General features: G+C 39.7%; 1 protein-coding gene across 4 annotated transcripts in view; it reads right to left on the reverse strand.

Annotated features, from left to right (window-relative positions):
• Positions 1-220: 220 nt before the first annotated feature.
• The window catches only part of CTNNA2 (catenin alpha 2), an 862,138-nt gene continuing 843,879 nt past the window's right edge, over positions 221-18,479 (reverse strand). For 3 of the 4 annotated variants that reach the window (XM_025197143.1, XM_025197145.1, XM_025197144.1), the window contains exon 18: positions 223-1,448. In XM_025197143.1, coding sequence (XP_025052928.1) covers positions 1,161-1,448 — 288 coding nt within the window. In that variant the 3' untranslated portion in view covers positions 223-1,160. Of the gene's footprint in view, positions 1,449-18,479 lie in introns of all 4 variants that reach the window. The other variant, XM_006018010.2, reaches the window with a different exon arrangement.

Below are 18,479 nucleotides of genomic sequence, written 5' to 3' on the forward strand. Positions count from 1 at the left end.
TTGAAGTTGCTTTTAGAGTAACCCAGCACATCTCCATATCAGATGGCAGAATCTATTTGAGGGCATCTGTACTGTTTGTTTCCTACCAAGGGAACAAGAAGGTGTCCAACCTAATGGTTACAAAATTTGTCTCACATCCACGCCCTATGACAGGATTCGACTCATTCTGCTATAGAACGCAAATATAATCCAGTCATTCCTTTCCCAGTGTGCTAATATGATGGCAAAACAAACTGTTCTCTATCTCGAGGCATAAAGTCTATGGATTAAAAGACAGAAGTCAAATTTAGGATTCCAAGGTTAAATGAGTTTATTGAGAGTTAGTGGTTACAATGGTATGTTAGATACCTGTAATCCAAGCTACACTTAACATGGTTGCCTCTAAATTCTCACACTTTCAACTTCCGTGTCTCTAAACATTCCACCACCAGGTCTTCTATTTCTAGTAATAATAATAATCATAATAATCATAATCATAATAATAATAATATAAAAGGCAATGTCAATCACCATATTGTGCTTCATACTCCACCATAAGGAATTTAATTGGCAAAAGTAAAATTTATTCATATTAATGGGATTAATTGAAACATGAGCATAGTCATAACACTACTAGAACATAAAGAACAAAACATGGGTTAAAAGAAGCAGTTTTAAGATGAATTCGGTTTTTTACCCTTGTTAAAAATTCACATACTATAATGAACATGATTCAAAAGTTAAATTGTTTAATTATTGGGCCACACATTTAAGCATATTGGCTAGTACGTTTTTGCACTGTAACAGAAGCAATACAAGCTTTATGGTCTACCATTACACTTCCAGTTTTTCACTTAATATACCTGCCAACCTAATGTTTCTTGCATGCATAAAATTTCACTTTCAGACTTTAGTTTATTATTTACCCCAACACTTGTGATGCAAATTCTTTGGCCAATGTTATGCTACAGTTACAAAATGTAAGCTTGGGCTACCTCCATTTAACATCAGAACAGAAGGCTCTAAATTTGGGGGTTACAGGTTGTTAATTATTTAATAGAGTCTTAGGTTGCATGCAAATTGACACTGCTTCATTAGTTTATCCCCATGCCAGACGCATACAAGTCGGCAGGTATGCATACAAAAAGAATATAAAACCCTTCCTGGTAAAGCCTACTGTTTTAGAAGGAATCCATAGCTTTAAATTCACTTAAAGCCTGTACTGGGGAAATATGTTTCTTCTGGGAACCTCGCCTCACTCTTGTCTGATATTCTTCCGGCTTTTCTCTCTTTACTAAGGGCTTCTTCTCAGGGGCCTTCATCTTCCAAGATACAACAGGTGAGTTCACTGCAGCTGTACCATAGACCTTCTGATATTTAGTAGAAGCCACATATGATGCTTTCACAGTAAGGACCACAGCATTCATCAGATTTTTAGCTGCCTGGATGAGGGATGTAGCGCTGTCCAGCTGTGATTAGAAAAGAGAATCAAATGTGACAAGATTATTCCAAGATTTTCTCCCAGAAAGTATATATGCATATTCTTAGACCTGATGAGTATTTTTTCTTGAAGGAGACAAACAGACCATGATACAAACAAGACATTCTCCCTACAGAATGCCCACCTGGTTTCTAGCACATCACGGCCAGGTGCAGCTCAGTACTAATTTGCCCTGAATTATATTGCCTGGTAAAGAAAAGCCATCCCTTTAACTTTACAAACCAGTGGAAACAAAAAACCAAAATGGTTGTTTGTTTGTTTTTTTACTGTCGATGAAGATTTGATTGCATCATTTTCCTCAAAAGTAATCTTTTACATAAAATGTACAGGAAAGAAAAATTACTTTTAGCTGTGAAGGAAAGCAAAACAGGATGGATAAAATTTTCCTAAGCAGTCTGTTTCCCTCATATATCTACTTTGGTTTATCTAGAAAGTGAAAATTTACCCTGTCTTCTACTTGACTTCAGATTAACACGGCTAAGTACGTCCCTTATTCCCAGTAAGCCAAAGGCACAACACCCACTGATGTCAATAGGACAACACTGAACTCTTTATGGATTCCCACACCTGAAAGGATTTAAAGCAGTGGCGATGCATAGGGGGTTCACATGCACTGCCTGATAGCACTGGTGCACCTCCTGACAGGCCACGCTACCCACATGGGTGACAGGTAGGGGGGGCAGGCAGAAGCACTGGTGCACCCCCTGCGATTGCCAGCCAGGGAGTAGGAGCACCAGATGAAGTGCTATAGCCACTTCCAGAAGTGCCACGGCCGCTTACGGGGTGGCACCCCACCAAGTCGGTGAGATTGGCCGCAGGAAACCACCCCCCACCCCGAGTCGGTGAGCTTGGCCGCAGGGAACCACCCCCCCCCGGGTCACTAACTGGTCGTGTCTCCCCTGACTAATGTGGCACCAGTCCCCCTGGTTAAAGAGATTATAAAATCCTCAAAACTCAGGAGAATGAAAGAGTTATCTGTAAGTTTATTATAGGAAAATTTTAAATGTTCCTATTGATGAATTAGCTGACTATACTCCTTGCTTTATGATTTCCTGCATTTCTCCTACAGAGAAGCTGGTCTCCCAGAAGCAGACTACACATGAAGAGGTAAAACAGAATTACTGAACGATGCAGCAGGGATCTGAAGATGCCAAATGCTGAAGTGCAGAGCAGAAAATAACCAAGGCCTAGAATGAAGCCCATGGTTTTGCCACCCCAACTCCTGAGGGAAAAGGATCCTAACTGAACAATTTAAAGCATTTAATTAAATCCTAGTGATGCCATTGAAATTAAGCTTAAATTTAAACCAATGAGACATTAGGTCAGTGGGATTTAATCACATGTTTAAATTGCGTACGAGTGTAAGGACCAGATTTTCAGAATGCATTTAGGAAAACAGTGATTTTTTTAAACAATGGCTAGATGCTAAACTCCCAAGATTCAAATGGGAGCTAGACAGCTGAACACCATCAGAAATGAGCTTGAAGCCAAATACCACTCCTCTGCTTTGCTATTTAAATGGCATGTAAGCCATTTGGGTCATGAAATGAGTTTCTGCTTCATCATGCATCGCACCTTAAACACTGCTAAAACAACTCTAATTCTTTACATGTCTCTATTTTTGCCCTAGATGGCTAAGCTCATCCTACTGTGATTCAATATGATCACCAAGGCTTTTAATCCCATTTACTCTCTGTTGTAATTGTTTTATTGTGGATGCACAAAACATGTTGTAAAAGCCTCTCCAAAGCTATAACCAGGAAACAGCCATGGTTAGTGACTGTTTGACTCATGATGGTGCCCACCTTTAGCTATTAGCCTAGCAATTAATACCCTTGCTCAAGACATGTAAAAGTCAGGGTCTAACCCTACCTCCCTTAGAGGGAACTGAACCCTGATCTTCTAGATCACCAGGCAGTGCCATGGGTGCCTCTTTGTGTCGTTACATCTCTACAAACATGGCTGTAAGTGCTTCAGTGAATAGCAACCCATGGTAGCATGTGGAGAAGGTTCTTTTCAAAACTATGAAAAAAGCTTGATAAGTTCCTTTTTACAAAACCAGTCAGTCCTATCATACCAATTGGCTTATTTTTCCATGAAAATACCATTGTTTTCAGGCTCATCGGGAACACAACAGATGCAATATTATGCAACAGTTTCTCTTTAGTCCTACTTTAGTTCTCCTATTATCAAGATAATGTAGGTAAAAAAAGGATGCCTCTCTGCCAGCAGTGAGTCATACCTTGCATCCTTCACTGGGAGGAGGAGAAAGGAGGGTGCTATGGTATTTGCTCTATTTTTCTGCAGAAAAAGGGCTCTTCAGAATTCAGCCCAGTAGTCTCTACACAACATCTAGATTCTGAAATTTTAGTAGGATGATCTCTATATAATACTATCTCAAATACCAAAGAATAGTTTCTACCTGTACTCTACTATCTCATGACAATAGACCTTTTTTTCTCCCCACATGTGTATGAACTATAACCTTGCTGAATTTCAGAGAGAAGGCTCACTTCACTCTTTATTTCCAAGGTAAGGGGATATTTTCCATTTTTTTTTCTATGTTTGCGACCCCCTGAACTTACTACTTAAGGCTGATGGGGCCCTTTTAGACTGCTGCTGAATTGTATTTTGGGTTCTGCATGCCTCCCACTCTCTTATCTTTTGTGGCTAATGCCCCATACATGCATTTTAGAATCTGAATTAAGAACTTCCGCTGACCCTATTAGGCTGTGGGATCAAACTGAAAGTCAAGGCTTTGTCATTGAAAAGGTCCAACGTGATGGAGATTTTGTAAAAGCCTTGCTGCAGAATACCAATTCTTTCTCACGGTTACAGATCACTTATATTTTTTTATTTTGTAACAGGTTGTTTCCGCTGATATTTCTTTCCTGGTGGCCTGAAGGATCAAAGGGTAAGCACCAAAATCAAGATGACAGCATTCTTCTGTAGTAGTAAACAGTACTTCCTCGAGGTCTTCTGCATGCAAAAGCTAAGTTTGACCTTGATGCTCATACGTGTCTAAAATAGGACGTATGCCTGGCTTCTGGAAGCAGTCTCTTACTTCACTTCCTGTCTGCACATTATGCTAAAATGGATTCCCAAGTAACAAAATGTAGAGTAAGTATGTCTTCATTTCTTCAGTATATACCAGCATATTCCCAATCAACATTTCTGTGATTTCATAATCTAAAATTGTTAGCCTTAAATTCAAGTACCAAGGATACCTGTAGATTTTAAGACATGCCAAGTGTGACAGCTTGTTGATAAACAGATAGCTGCACTTTCCCAAATAGAAAGAACATGAGACCCACCCCCTATAGAAAAAAAAAAATTGTACTCCAAATTATTTGAACATACATAAGAATTTTAATGAATTCAGCATCATAGTCCAAAATTGGTAATTTTTCCTCCGCAGATCGAAGTGTTATTTTTTCCTCCGCAGATCTAATTTATATTTTCCTTTAGCAAAAGAAACTAAGTTTAAAGATGGATAGTAATGTTATAATGGCATGCCCATGCTGGTTCAATAGACAGCAGTGAAATGCCGTTGCGTACAATGTTATTCTATAGTCACACTGTTGCATGATTTATAATGTAATCTATATGTTCATTGGCAAACAACAGATCATACTCTATTAAATTAGGATATCTGAATTTACTATTGAGGTTTACACTCAAACATTATTCATTGTGAAATAGCTTTTTGACATGTCAGTTTATTGATAGAGCTTATATAGTTATGTAATCAAAGAGCATTTTCTTCATAATTAATGTGAATAAAGCAACTGTACTGATCATATATTTTGCATTCTTATGGATTCCTTTAAGCTAAAGGATTAAAAAACAACACTTCATTGAGGAAAGGCTAATTATGGCCTTTTCCCCATAGGGTTTAACTAAAGCACAGAGGGAGTAAGGGAAGCATTTGGAAACTTGGGTAACTGAAATGACTCTTCAATTAACATTAAAACCTTGGTCTTACAATCATTTAGTGCAACTTTAAGCAAGTAACTAATTTCACAGAGATCAACAGAAACATTTGCATATGCAGGGTGCATCCTGACAAGTGAGCATGTGCAGTTTGCGGTGCACATGCACCCATTTGCCGCACAGCTAATTTTCAGCACAGCATTTTTATTGGACAACAGAAGATCCCAGTGCCAAAAAAATAAAAATAAACCAATGCTAAAAAAAGCAGCGTGGCCATGTGCTGCCAGAAATGGAGCCTGGCCACCCAGAACCATGCTCTGGCTGGCAGGCTGGTGGCCACAGTCTGGCACTGCTGCTGCCCTGGGAGGGCCCCAGGACCCCGGGCCCCATCCAGGTCAATTTGCTGTGTGCCAGAGCACACATGGAGGGACATGCCTGGATACATATAGTGGCACAGACATGTGCCACTGCTATTTTTCCCACGTGAAATGCATGCCCCTGCACATTGGGCACTCATTGGGACACACCTCTAGGAATTTCTTTTTCTTTTTTTCCTTTTTAATTATTTCTCCTTTCTTTTCAGCTCATTCATAAAGTAGATAATGGCAGCTCGTCTTCACCAGTCCTAACCTAGGGCCAAGTACCATCGTTCATTTGTAACCAGGGACAATTTCCACTGCTAGAAATGATTCTGAGAGAGAGACCAGTACAAGCATTCAGGCTGCAGCTGCCCCTTCTGTCCTGTTCCTTGCTCCTGTCCAGGACTGGTGGGGGGATCCCAGCTTGGGGAAAGCAGTCCTCCTGCCCTTAAGGGGACTGCAGCAGCAGGACAAAGCCCCGCACCGTCTCCTCAGGCCAAGGACTCTGGTGAGAAGAGCTGGCAGGGGGCTTGAAGTGCTGGTCCGCCAGCTCAGCTCCCAGTGCTGAGCAGACATTTTCCACCACTAGAAATGAACACTCATATGTGACCTAGGAGTGTGTTCGGTTGTTGGTCTTAATATTTATTTGCATTGTAATATGCCTCCGAGCTCTGAAAGCTGCGAAGAGGCATAAAAAATGCATAATATTATTAGGCTTCAAATGTTCTTCAAACCTGCTGATAACTGTCCCTTGTATCCAATTTGGCTACCTAAGCCCTTCCAATGATTTCCTTATTGCCTCCAAGTCCTTGCCTGCGTTTTGGCTCAGTGAAGAAGAATTTAACGGAATGAGCATCACTTCAATTAACATTTAGGCCATGATGCACCACTGTGTTGCTTCAATTTTAAGCTGTTGTTTTGAAATCAGCAGAGTTCCCGTGACATAAAGCTGGAATGAGACAACAGTGAATCAGTACCACGGCGTGTTAATTTCTTACACAATCTGGGCATTGAAACATATACCCGTTTCCAAATGTATGTAATGTTAATAATCAAAAAGGGAGAATTAACATTTCTATATAACAGGAATCATTGCCACTTAAAATCATTTATGTTATAAACTTAGTTGGTGACCAGTTTTACTATGACAATATAGAAAAACACAAGTATATAAGAAGTGTGTTCTTAAATATCTTGTTGAATCTAGAATCCATTCGATTCACTGTAATTTACATTGAAATCTACAGAATCTGGTAATGGACAATCTAGTAACTGGCCAGGTTCTTTGTCAGTATAAAAGAAACAGATTTCAACAGTTAAGGAAATTCACAGCAGCTTAGCTTCTGGCTTAATGAATCATCTAAACCATGTCTCCGCAAATGCAGGATTGGGTCACATTGTAAATTTTCTGGTGCTACCGAATTACAAAGTTTATAAATGGTAAGACCTGTAACTGTAGGTCAGAAAATCTGATTCGTGTGCTTTAGAAATAACCCATTAGTAGTAATTACATTCCAGATGAAATTTTGGAAATTGCTTCAAAAATGCCATTTTTATGTCAACGACCGATGTTCCAAATTGTCAGCATTTATCCTTTGAATGAGCTATGATGAGAGTACATATTTTAACACTTGAAACGGATATATAGAACATAAGCCAACTGGAAGCAACTGAGTTTTAATGGTGCCCAGTTCTTTCTATGCAAGTATTATTGGCTTCTTTCCATCTTGATATATCCTGACTATTAAAGATAGTCCTTTCTTCCATGCATCTGCCATAAATTCTACATGAGGGGGAGACATGGATCTTTGTATGGTCAATTCAGTGGTCTCTTACCAATTAGTCCACCACTAGAAATGAACACTCATATGTGACCTAGGAGTGTGTTCGGTTGTTGGTCTTAATATTTATTTGCATTGTAATATGCCTCCGAGCTCTGAAAGCTGCGAAGAGGCATAAAAAATGCATAATATTATTAGGCTTCAAATGTTCTTCAAACCTGCTGATAACTGTCCCTTGTATCCAATTTGGCTACCTAAGCCCTTCCAATGATTTCCTTATTGCCTCCAAGTCCTTGCCTGCGTTTTGGCTCAGTGAAGAAGAATTTAACGGAATGAGCATCACTTCAATTAACATTTAGGCCATGATGCACCACTGTGTTGCTTCAATTTTAAGCTGTTGTTTTGAAATCAGCAGAGTTCCCGTGACATAAAGCTGGAATGAGACAACAGTGAATCAGTACCACGGCGTGTTAATTTCTTACACAATCTGGGCATTGAAACATATACCCGTTTCCAAATGTATGTAATGTTAATAATCAAAAAGGGAGAATTAACATTTCAAATAAAAGGAACTCCAGTGCAGTATAGAAAGCAAGCTCCACTCCCTAGCGATGGTTAGGGAATTACAAATGCAACAATAGTTTTTTTGTGATAACAGCTAACACAGTATTTGACAAGCTATACAAGTAATAGAATTCTGCTACTTAGATCTCTTTATAAATACGTTTCCTTCCATTTAAGGAAAAAGCCCTCTAAGTCATAAAAGATAAACTTAAATTATTATACCATAAAACTTCAGCATCAAGGAGCGGTAGGGTAGGAAGCACAATCTTTAAAGAAACTTGGAAGCACTCCATTAAAGCCTGGTCATTTATTCAGGTTAAAACAGCGATCTACTCAAAAGAAGGCACAAATCATTCAGGAAGGGGGGAAAAAAAAAAGATTTTGCTACAAGCTAACTTTGCAATTAATGAATGCAAGGTTAGAAAGCTGGAGCAGCAGAGCCTATTATCTGCCAACAAGATAATTGCAGGTTGAAAAGAACCCATAAGGCTTTGAGGAACTGTTTGATCTGCTCATAAGCTGAGCTACATTTCTCCTGCAATATAGGCAGAACCTTCAGTGTCTCATGGCAGCATGGGTTTTTCACTATTATAGCATATACAACATAATCAAAGGTGCCTGAATAAAATAAGCAATGATTACAAAACCATTGCAGGTGGAGGAAAGGAAAGGATGAAACACTACTATTTCCCACCCCAGTAATATGAAAAAATAGATTTTCTTCTCACATGTATGATAGCCATGATGGGGAAAAAAATAATGCCACAATTTTAAATAAGTTAACGTTTCATTTCCAGCAGGTACACTTCCGTTTACACAAGGACAAAGGATGGAAACAGGAAAGAAAAAGAGCCCAAACCTTAGACAGTCCAAGTGGCTTTTTCAATGCAATGCTCCTCTTTGCTTCCACTGGCTCACAATATAGTGTGGTTAGTCTGAAAGTTTTAAAGGAGCTTCCGGGGGACATTTCTAGATCGTTAATGTTGATTTAGTAAATCCTACAAAGCTGGAGACCTCCATAGCATTGAAAAAATGCTAGTATGATTCCAAAGTTTTAAAATGGTTAACAGACAGCCCCAAGTAATTATAGGCCAGTTAGCTGAACACTGCTCCTGGATACAAATATGCAGCCGCTTATATGGGATCCTATTAATAAAGACTTAGAGGAGGGGTATTTAGTTAATACCATTCGACATGCTATGTCAATATGAGCAAAATAAATCTGATAATATTTGGCTTCTCAGTCAAGCAGACCAAGCCCCAATGGCTGGAAACTGAAACTAGACAACTGCAGACTTAAAATGAGCTGCAAATACTTAGGACTTAAAGGAATCAAGCATTGGGGTAAGTTAAGTGTTGTAAATCTTCCACCAGTGGACCTTCCCCCTCTTCCCTCCCCCTCCTCTCCAAGACTCTTCTTAATAATATTTCCCCTAGTTCAAGCACCATTTGGGGACTTGAAGCAGGCAGTAAATCAGGTCTGTGTTATGCAGAAGGTCACATCACAACATTGGCCCCTCCTGCTCTTAAGGTCTCTAATATTAATATAACATATTATTAATAATAACAACAACAACTATTGACGAGCACTGTTTACTCAGGTTGACTTCACACAACTGGTGTTTTGGGGGCTTTTGGGGGAGATATGGGATTTTATTAATGCATTTTAAATATTACAGAAATGTCTACAACCATCATATAGCAAAGTAAACTAAAAGGGCACAAAGGGCCCTGGCACATGTTTATTTAAAGGCCCGATGGGATCTGATCCATGATCTTAAAAATTAAACCTCCTGCTGTGCCACATGTTCATGGCAGGTGGCACGGTATTGGAATTGGGGATCAGATCCTAGCCATGCCCTTTTTACCTGCCAGTACAGGGAGAGCCCGGGATCATGATGCCAGGCCTCCCTTGCACTAGGAATTGGAAAGCTGGTACCTGCAGGTCTAGGGTTGGGGCCAACAATCAGCTGATCGTCAGCACTGGCTCCTGACTGCACTGAGGCTGGTATGGTCCCTGGCTGGAAATGACAATCAGTTGACTGTGGCTCTAACCCTGGACCTCAAGTTTGAGACCCGAGTGTGGTCTTTGGCTAGAGCTGACAACCTGCTACATGTTCACTTTAAGGCACCATACAAACGAACTATAAAAATATTTTACATGTAATGCAGATATGACATATAATGTTCTGCATTATACATTTACATAAAACATTTTTACGGCTGCTTTGCTCGCTATTTTATGGTGTCTTAAATTGGGTGCATATGTAGCATCCCTGCCATTTATGATACGATTAACACATTAATCACAACATAAATGTAGTATGGAGAGGAAGCCTACGGACTAGATGGAGACTTGAACTGCATACCAAGGAAATGAGAGGATGAACTTTCTTAGGCCCCTATTTGGGCAATTTGGACTTGTGCTATGGGTGCAGAGGAGTAAGTAGCGCTAAGCATATGTTTCTTCGCCTCTGGAAGTTTGTGACAAGGAAGGAACATAAAGCAATGGAGCCTTAGATCCTACTCCTGTGGACAGGAGTAATATCTATTGCTACAGACCAGCAAATTAGTGGCTTCTGGGAGCAGAAAGGAAACAGCTGAGAAACTGTGGCTCAGAGGAATTATTGAGGATCAGTGTCTCCCAAGGCTTTGCCTGGGGCAGTGGACTTTATGAAAGATTTCTTGCTACAAGCAGTGTCTAAAGGAAAGTGTCCTAGTCCTATATAACTTAAATGCACAGTGCACTATCATTGTCCATTCCCTAGGGTCTTTCCTGCATTTTATATGTATATATGAATGACAGTCAGCACAGGAACTTCTTTGTCTACCACTCAAAAGCTGCTGTTTAAGAGGAACATTACAAAACAGTTTAATGTCCTAATTCTGCAATTCAGTTTATATATGAGCTTAAGTGTTGTGCTGAGTCTGGGTTTAGCATTAGAAAAAAAGAAAAATGCAATATCAAGTTGGACGTGTATGATAATGTATTGGAGATAAGCAAACTGTCATTACCCAAGTTGGCACGTGGCCATGACATTGGTATTAAAAAAGGCGTTATGATTAGCTTGAGAAAAAAGGGTATATTCCCTTTTTCCTTGCTATTTTCTCATTGGATTGTAATTAACTTACTGCTCTGGACATGTTGGATTTTTAATTCATTCAGGTACATAGTTGTTTCATAGCTGGCCAATCTACTGATTAATTGTCCTCATTTGCATTTTTTCAATTATAGGTAAGTAAACCACAGGGACTCCCAAGCAGGCCTAGTTATATTTAACAAATTCTGCTGTTTTAATATTGCTTATAATACAATCTGAAAGAACTAGGGTTATTTAGCTTAGAGAAGAGAAGAGAAGACTGAGGCGGGATTTGCTAACAGTCTTCAAACACCTGAAGGGAGACTATAGAGGATGGGCATGGTTTTTTTTCCCCGTAGCTACAAGGGATAGGACTAGGAGCAATATCCTCAAGCTCTGGTAGAGGAAATTTAGGTTGGGGATCAGGAGGACCTTTTGGATTATTAAGCATTGGAACAGGCCACCTAGAAAAGTTATGGAGTCTCTATGGTTGGAAACTTTCAAAGGCATGTTAGACAGACACTTGGCAGGGATGTTTTAGTCAGAGATGATCCTGCCTTGAGCAGAGGACTGAACTAGATGGCCTTATGAGGTCCCTTCCAGCCCTACTTTCCCATGATCCTATGATTTCTCTTACCACAGCAGGAAACAGACAAATGTACCAAAAACTATGGGTACCTGTTCTATATAACAGGAATCATTGCCACTTAAAATCATTTATGTTATAAACTTAGTTGGTGACCAGTTTTACTATGACAATATAGAAAAACACAAGTATATAAGAAGTGTGTTCTTAAATATCTTGTTGAATCTAGAATCCATTCGATTCACTGTAATTTACATTGAAATCTACAGAATCTGGTAATGGACAATCTAGTAACTGGCCAGGTTCTTTGTCAGTATAAAAGAAACAGATTTCAACAGTTAAGGAAATTCACAGCAGCTTAGCTTCTGGCTTAATGAATCATCTAAACCATGTCTCCGCAAATGCAGGATTGGGTCACATTGTAAATTTTCTGGTGCTACCGAATTACAAAGTTTATAAATGGTAAGACCTGTAACTGTAGGTCAGAAAATCTGATTCGTGTGCTTTAGAAATAACCCATTAGTAGTAATTACATTCCAGATGAAATTTTGGAAATTGCTTCAAAAATGCCATTTTTATGTCAACGACCGATGTTCCAAATTGTCAGCATTTATCCTTTGAATGAGCTATGATGAGAGTACATATTTTAACACTTGAAACGGATATATAGAACATAAGCCAACTGGAAGCAACTGAGTTTTAATGGTGCCCAGTTCTTTCTATGCAAGTATTATTGGCTTCTTTCCATCTTGATATATCCTGACTATTAAAGATAGTCCTTTCTTCCATGCATCTGCCATAAATTCTACATGAGGGGGAGACATGGATCTTTGTATGGTCAATTCAGTGGTCTCTTACCAATTAGAAATATTCTGAGATTTTAAACTTGAGTGAATGGCAGTGAGGTTAGAGATATGGGTGAGGACTAGACTGTGTTTCTTAAACTAGTTTGACTACCTGGAGAACTGTGTGTTCTCTATCCACATTAAAAATAATTATGCAAGAAAAAGTACAAAGTCAACCTATCAAATATAATGAGATAATAATATCATTATATTACAGATCATTATGATTCATTTTGGGAACATGTTATCACAGAACCTATACTATCTTTAATCCATCTCAGGATGGATACAGCTCGTGTACACTGTGGCTGAAGCACATCCCAGAAAGGACCAATCTGAGTATGGCCCTCCCACGTGAGTCCTACAGAGCTGGGGGGGATTGTCCCCTAAGAGCATCTATGTGGGACGATACACAAGCAGTCCCGTTGTTGAATGTTCATGTCCAGAGCATACCAGTGAACTTCACAGAGCAGGGCATGAGTGGGGTATTCTCAACCCCATCTATCCCAAGACCCCCAGCACCTAACACAATGGAGTCCTGGTTCATAATGGCCCTCACAAAAACTAATCTAATCCAATCCAATACACTCCTCATCATCAGGTGCACAAGGCAAAGGATTACATTTCATTGTTACTAAAGTTTTGGAGCCTTGTGGTGATAATGATGGTGCTTGACATCCATATTCTTATGCACTTCCAAAAAGCAGTGCTTGGTTGAAGCCCTAGAATTGAGATTGTGCAGATGTACTCACCAGATTTACGCAAGGTGCTGTCAAGAAAAACTAAATTCAACCACAATTCTCACATCTTTTAAAATGATAGGATTGTCAGAGGTCATACTGACTTTCATAACCTTTATTTCTGACTTTTTACTTATAAGACCTATTTGTTTAGATCTATCTGACTAAACTATTGGACTTTTGCTGCATTTCATTTATTGATGTATATAGGAGGCAGACATCACAGATGCCACTGACATACAAACAATAAATAATGCTACTCCCCCATCTGATAGAATTTATTCTATGGATTTGTAAAGGTCTTATTGCTGTGACAGGTAGGCATCTTTTGCAAGGTTAAGTTATCTTAGTAAAGTAAATTTATGATACCAAAAGAGGGAAACTAACCCAAAAATAAATGAAAGAAAAATATCTTTTGAGCCCAGTAATCTTCAAGATACTTCTGAGAAAATGTGAAGATGAGGAAATTATAGGTCATAGGCCTTAATAGAAAACTTCATTTTACAAGTCCTGAATATTTTTAACTTACTGAATAGAAACAAGAAGCCTCAGATTCATGTTTAGACATTAGAGAAGCACATAGCATGACATGTGATCTTTCATAGAACCAGAGCTAGAAAAACTGAAACTGTGTTATTCAATTAAGACAATTTAGGTTAATCAGAATTCCTATAATCTGGAACAGTTCCCTATAACAAGAGTGAAAACCCGGGTACTGTGAAGTCAATGGAGCATTGCCACTGAATTCATTGGGCCAGGATTTCATTTGCAGATATTGCATTTTACTTGCTTTATCTGTAGACATGGCATAAAAGTGCAAACATTTTTCATGACAGTCATAATATGTTGTGAAATGAGTCTCCTATGACTAGTTCTCTTACCTTCTCTTCCACATCCAACCTTTCACACTACTCTGCTACTCATTTGGGGCTGTCAGTCTTTGTGGATTACGAAAAAGAAATAGGCCCTGCCACATTTGATTTGAAGTCAAAGCCTGCTCCTACCTTGGAAGAGAAGATAAAATCCCACCAAAAAGATGCACCGCAGAATGCATTTGTCAGTATGGGCTCAGTCAAACAATATGTGGAATAACTCCAAGGCCATAAAAGAAATCCTGTGATCTCAAGCTGAGACAGAAGACACATTGTCAGCATGAACACTGTAAAAGCTCAGAACAAGAGGTCTCTCAAGTATCCAATAGCAAGCCAACTAACATGTCAATAAAGTTTCATGCTGTGATTTATATGTCACATAGGATTTTGTCTTTGTACCATTATAAAAATCGTTACAACGGCACAAAGGCCAAGCAAAGAGACATCTAGGCCTCTTCCTGCACGACAAATGCCCCAAGTTTGTCACCACAACATAGGTGATTTAACTTATATTGCTATTTTGAGGTGCATGGCTAATTGCTTTAAAGTGGGAGAGCATGGGTAGCCCAGAGCTGCCTGCACTCTCCAACTACCCTTCCCCATTTCTATTCCCATTCCTAGGCCATGCAGAATTGGGTCCCTGAAGTCACAGGAGCACCTGCCTGGGTTCCCCGATTTGGGATGCCCTGGTCACGTTTCTCTACAAACCAGGAAATCCAGGGTTTCCCCATTTGCAGACACAAATACCTGGACAGGAGGTATGTCTCTGGAAATGAGGAAACCCCCAGGATTCTCCAGGCACTCCTTTGCTAGCAGGGCTCCCCAATTTATGGCATTGTTCCACATAATTAGGCCCTGGACTCTCAGGCCTCACCCTGCAGGACATGGGCAATAACCATTTCACCCAATGAAGCAGATCAGCTGGACACATTTTCACATAGCTGATCTACTTCATTTGGCAAAGTCTGTTTACACCCATAAATATACAAAGGGAAGTCACACTTTTGAATGTGGCATAATAGATCATAAGTAAAAACTATGGGCTAAGATCCTAGGTAAAATCCCAGAACTGTCACCCTTCACTAATTTATCTTGGCCTGAGTACCACTTCAAAATTTTTCTTATATATCCAGAGAACAGGCAAAGGAACCCAAAAGTCAGTATATGTTGCTTTTCATTATTTGAATGGGAAGGACAACTGTGTCAGGTTGGTTGACTGCTTCGCAATCATGGTCAAGCAGTGTGATCAAGATGCACAAAACATAGTTGACTTTTAGTACAACAGCATCAATAAAGCATATAAATGGACAGGTTTCTTTTCAGAAGTCTGTGTTATCCACAGTTACCCCTACTCATTCTACTGGAATGACAGAAAAGGGCAGTGCAGCTTTTCAGCATATATTATAAAAAGGGTGATTGTCCAACTTCCATTCTTTGTGAAGATATGAGAACAACATATGTGTACATGTCAACTGAAAGGATTTGTTGCACTTGGAAGCAAATCCTTTTTCTCAACTAAGTTCAAATACCTGAGGCTGCCCTTGCCCAGGCCAACAACCATTTTGAGGATATCTGTGTCATAGATGTAAAGTTGTTTTTCTTAGTGAAGAGTATCAAAACGATAAGTCAAATGAAACCCAGAAACAAATAGGACAAAACAGGCTTGCTGAATGGCAGATACTGGTAGGACAACAGTTCATTGCTTCTGTACTGATACAGTGCTTCTGTGTTCTCCACTAAGATTTTGGATCTCATATTAAACATAGCAGCACACAAAAGTTAGTACTGGACTCAATCCTGTAAGATGCTAATCACTTGTGAGATGCGGTGTGCCCTCTGTTTGCCCCAAACTCAAAGGGACCAGAAGATATTTGAGGCTTGACCCACAGCCCAATCAATGGGAAGATCCCTTTTGGTATCAAATTACTCTGGCTCAGTCCTTCATCACGTTGTAGGATTGAGTCCACACTCAAGGCAGAAAGTCAATAAGCCTTGTTTGCAGGAGTAGGGGATGCATTCAAATCAATATGCTAATTTGTCAGCATATAGCCCCTATTCAGCCTCTCAGTAAAGACACACCAATGAAAAATTTAGCCTCATGTTATTTAATAAAAAAGGTATTTGGTAAATGCCGAGATTTTAATTGAAATATATTATTCACAAACACTTGTTTTATTTTATCACCAAAATGAATGGTGAAATAACCCTTAGTAAGCAGTTTTCCCAGTTCTCTCCCTGACGCGGATCAGGTGGTGAGTACATTATTTGTGAATATATATTTCTCCATTGTTTGTGTAGGTCTAGTTATGGTTGGCCATTAGAACCATTACCAGAATTGGCTAGGAACTGGGGAATATTTTGCAAATAAAATGAAACCAAAAACAAAAATTATTAAATTCTTCAGTGATTCTCATAAATAAGGGAAAAAAGAAATAAGAAAAAAGCAATAAAGAAAAAGGAGATGAAATTATAAAGTACTACTTATTACTGTGAATTCACAAATGTAATCTCATATATTTTATGCCTTTAGTTGAGCAGGACTGAAGCTAGTTTTGAAACCAAAGAGACATTTTCATCACCCATGATTACTTCTGCAAATGCTTATGTACTCAAGTAACCATGTGCACAAGTCGTACTAGAGCTCAACATACCAGTTTCATGTCCAAATGTTTGCAAGTCTTTGTCTCTAAGTGTATGATCCTCCATGCAGCCAATGTTTACCTCAAAGGTCAGTTATTACGTGCTGATAGATAATACTCACCACATAGGAACTACAGATATTTATCATCTCATCACAGTTGGCTGGTCCTATACTATTTCATTCAGCAATTATCTGTTATATTTTAGGACAGCATAACTCCTTTGCTCAAAGGTGTATTTTGAGAATTAGCATTTTAGAAAGAGTCTTACTCTAACGACACAGGTGCTTACAATATATTCTGAGTGATTCATACGCTTTAAAGATTTTCCATACCATTATCCTTAGGATAATCATTCCTCTGCATACGCAGAATAATGCAACCTGTCTCCAATCCTTTTTTCCAATTTAGAAGTGACCTAGAAATGCTGCAGGGCTAATCTCAGCCTTTACTTTAAAACGAGGTTGAAATAAAATAGAAGCCTCTAGCATTTTTCTTTATGAAGACAGCCTTGATCTAGCCAAAGGATTGTCTGCTATTCATGGTTCTCTCTACAGTTGTCTAGAGCTGGTATATACAGTCTGTCAAAAGCAGGCCTCTGTTTCTTTTGATATTGGGAAGAATCCAAGAATCATTCAGGACTGTAGGAGCAGAGCTCCCTAAGCAGGTTCTGATGGGACTTGAGCACCTTCTCAGGGGTCTGAGACACTTCTTCTGTTAGTCAAAATCCAGCTACATGTCTGGCCTCAAAAAATGGAAGTGCATTAAGATGATACAGACACAGCAGTTGTCCCCATTGGTCTAGATGTGGGGACCACTGCAATCTAATTTGAGTTTCTTCTCAGCTTTGACCAACACAATGGCTAGGGACAGACATTACACATAAACTGGTTTAAGTGATCAGAAACTAGTTTAAACCTGTAACAGAACAGATGTTCACTGCACATAAACCAGTTTGAAAATGGCTGAAACCAGTTTGAAATAAATCTGATACTACATTCAACCAGGTTTAACTGATTTGGCTCCAACTGAGTTATGCAATGTCTGTCCCAGACCCCTTGCTGGTTTAAGATAAACCAGACACCCCCAGCAGCCCGGCATCCCCCTCTGGCTTGGGCAGGGCTCTCTGATTCACAACAGGACTGGCCCCTCCCCTCTGCTCCCTGGCTGGAGCTCCGGCAGAGACTTGCAGGCACAGCAGGGTCTGCCTGGCTTCCCCCTGCCCCTCCCCCCCACACACAACCTTGCTGCTTGCTGGGCAAGCAAGGATCCCCACCTCCTTCCCTCCTGTCTCCCACAGCATGGAACCCAGCCCCATGGACCCCAGGCATGTGGTATGTTAGCTGATGCTGAGAGGTGTCTGTGTGTGTGTCTCCAATTTCACTGGGACAGGCAGACAGAACAGTGACCACTTAGGGCTGTTTGGAGCTAATCAACAGGTCACCTGGTAAGCTGTTTAAGAAGAGTTGAACTAATGGAGAGAGGCTATTGTTTTGCTGATGAGGTGATAAATACTGTTATCAGCCCCTTGCTGGCTTGCTCACCTGTCAGCTTGCTGCAGACAGTATAAAGCAGCAGGGAGAGAGATTGAAAAGCTCCA

Source organism: Alligator sinensis, unplaced genomic scaffold (genome assembly GCF_000455745.1).
Source record: "Alligator sinensis unplaced genomic scaffold, ASM45574v1 scaffold23_1, whole genome shotgun sequence".
Lineage (NCBI taxonomy): Eukaryota > Metazoa > Chordata > Crocodylia > Alligatoridae > Alligator > Alligator sinensis.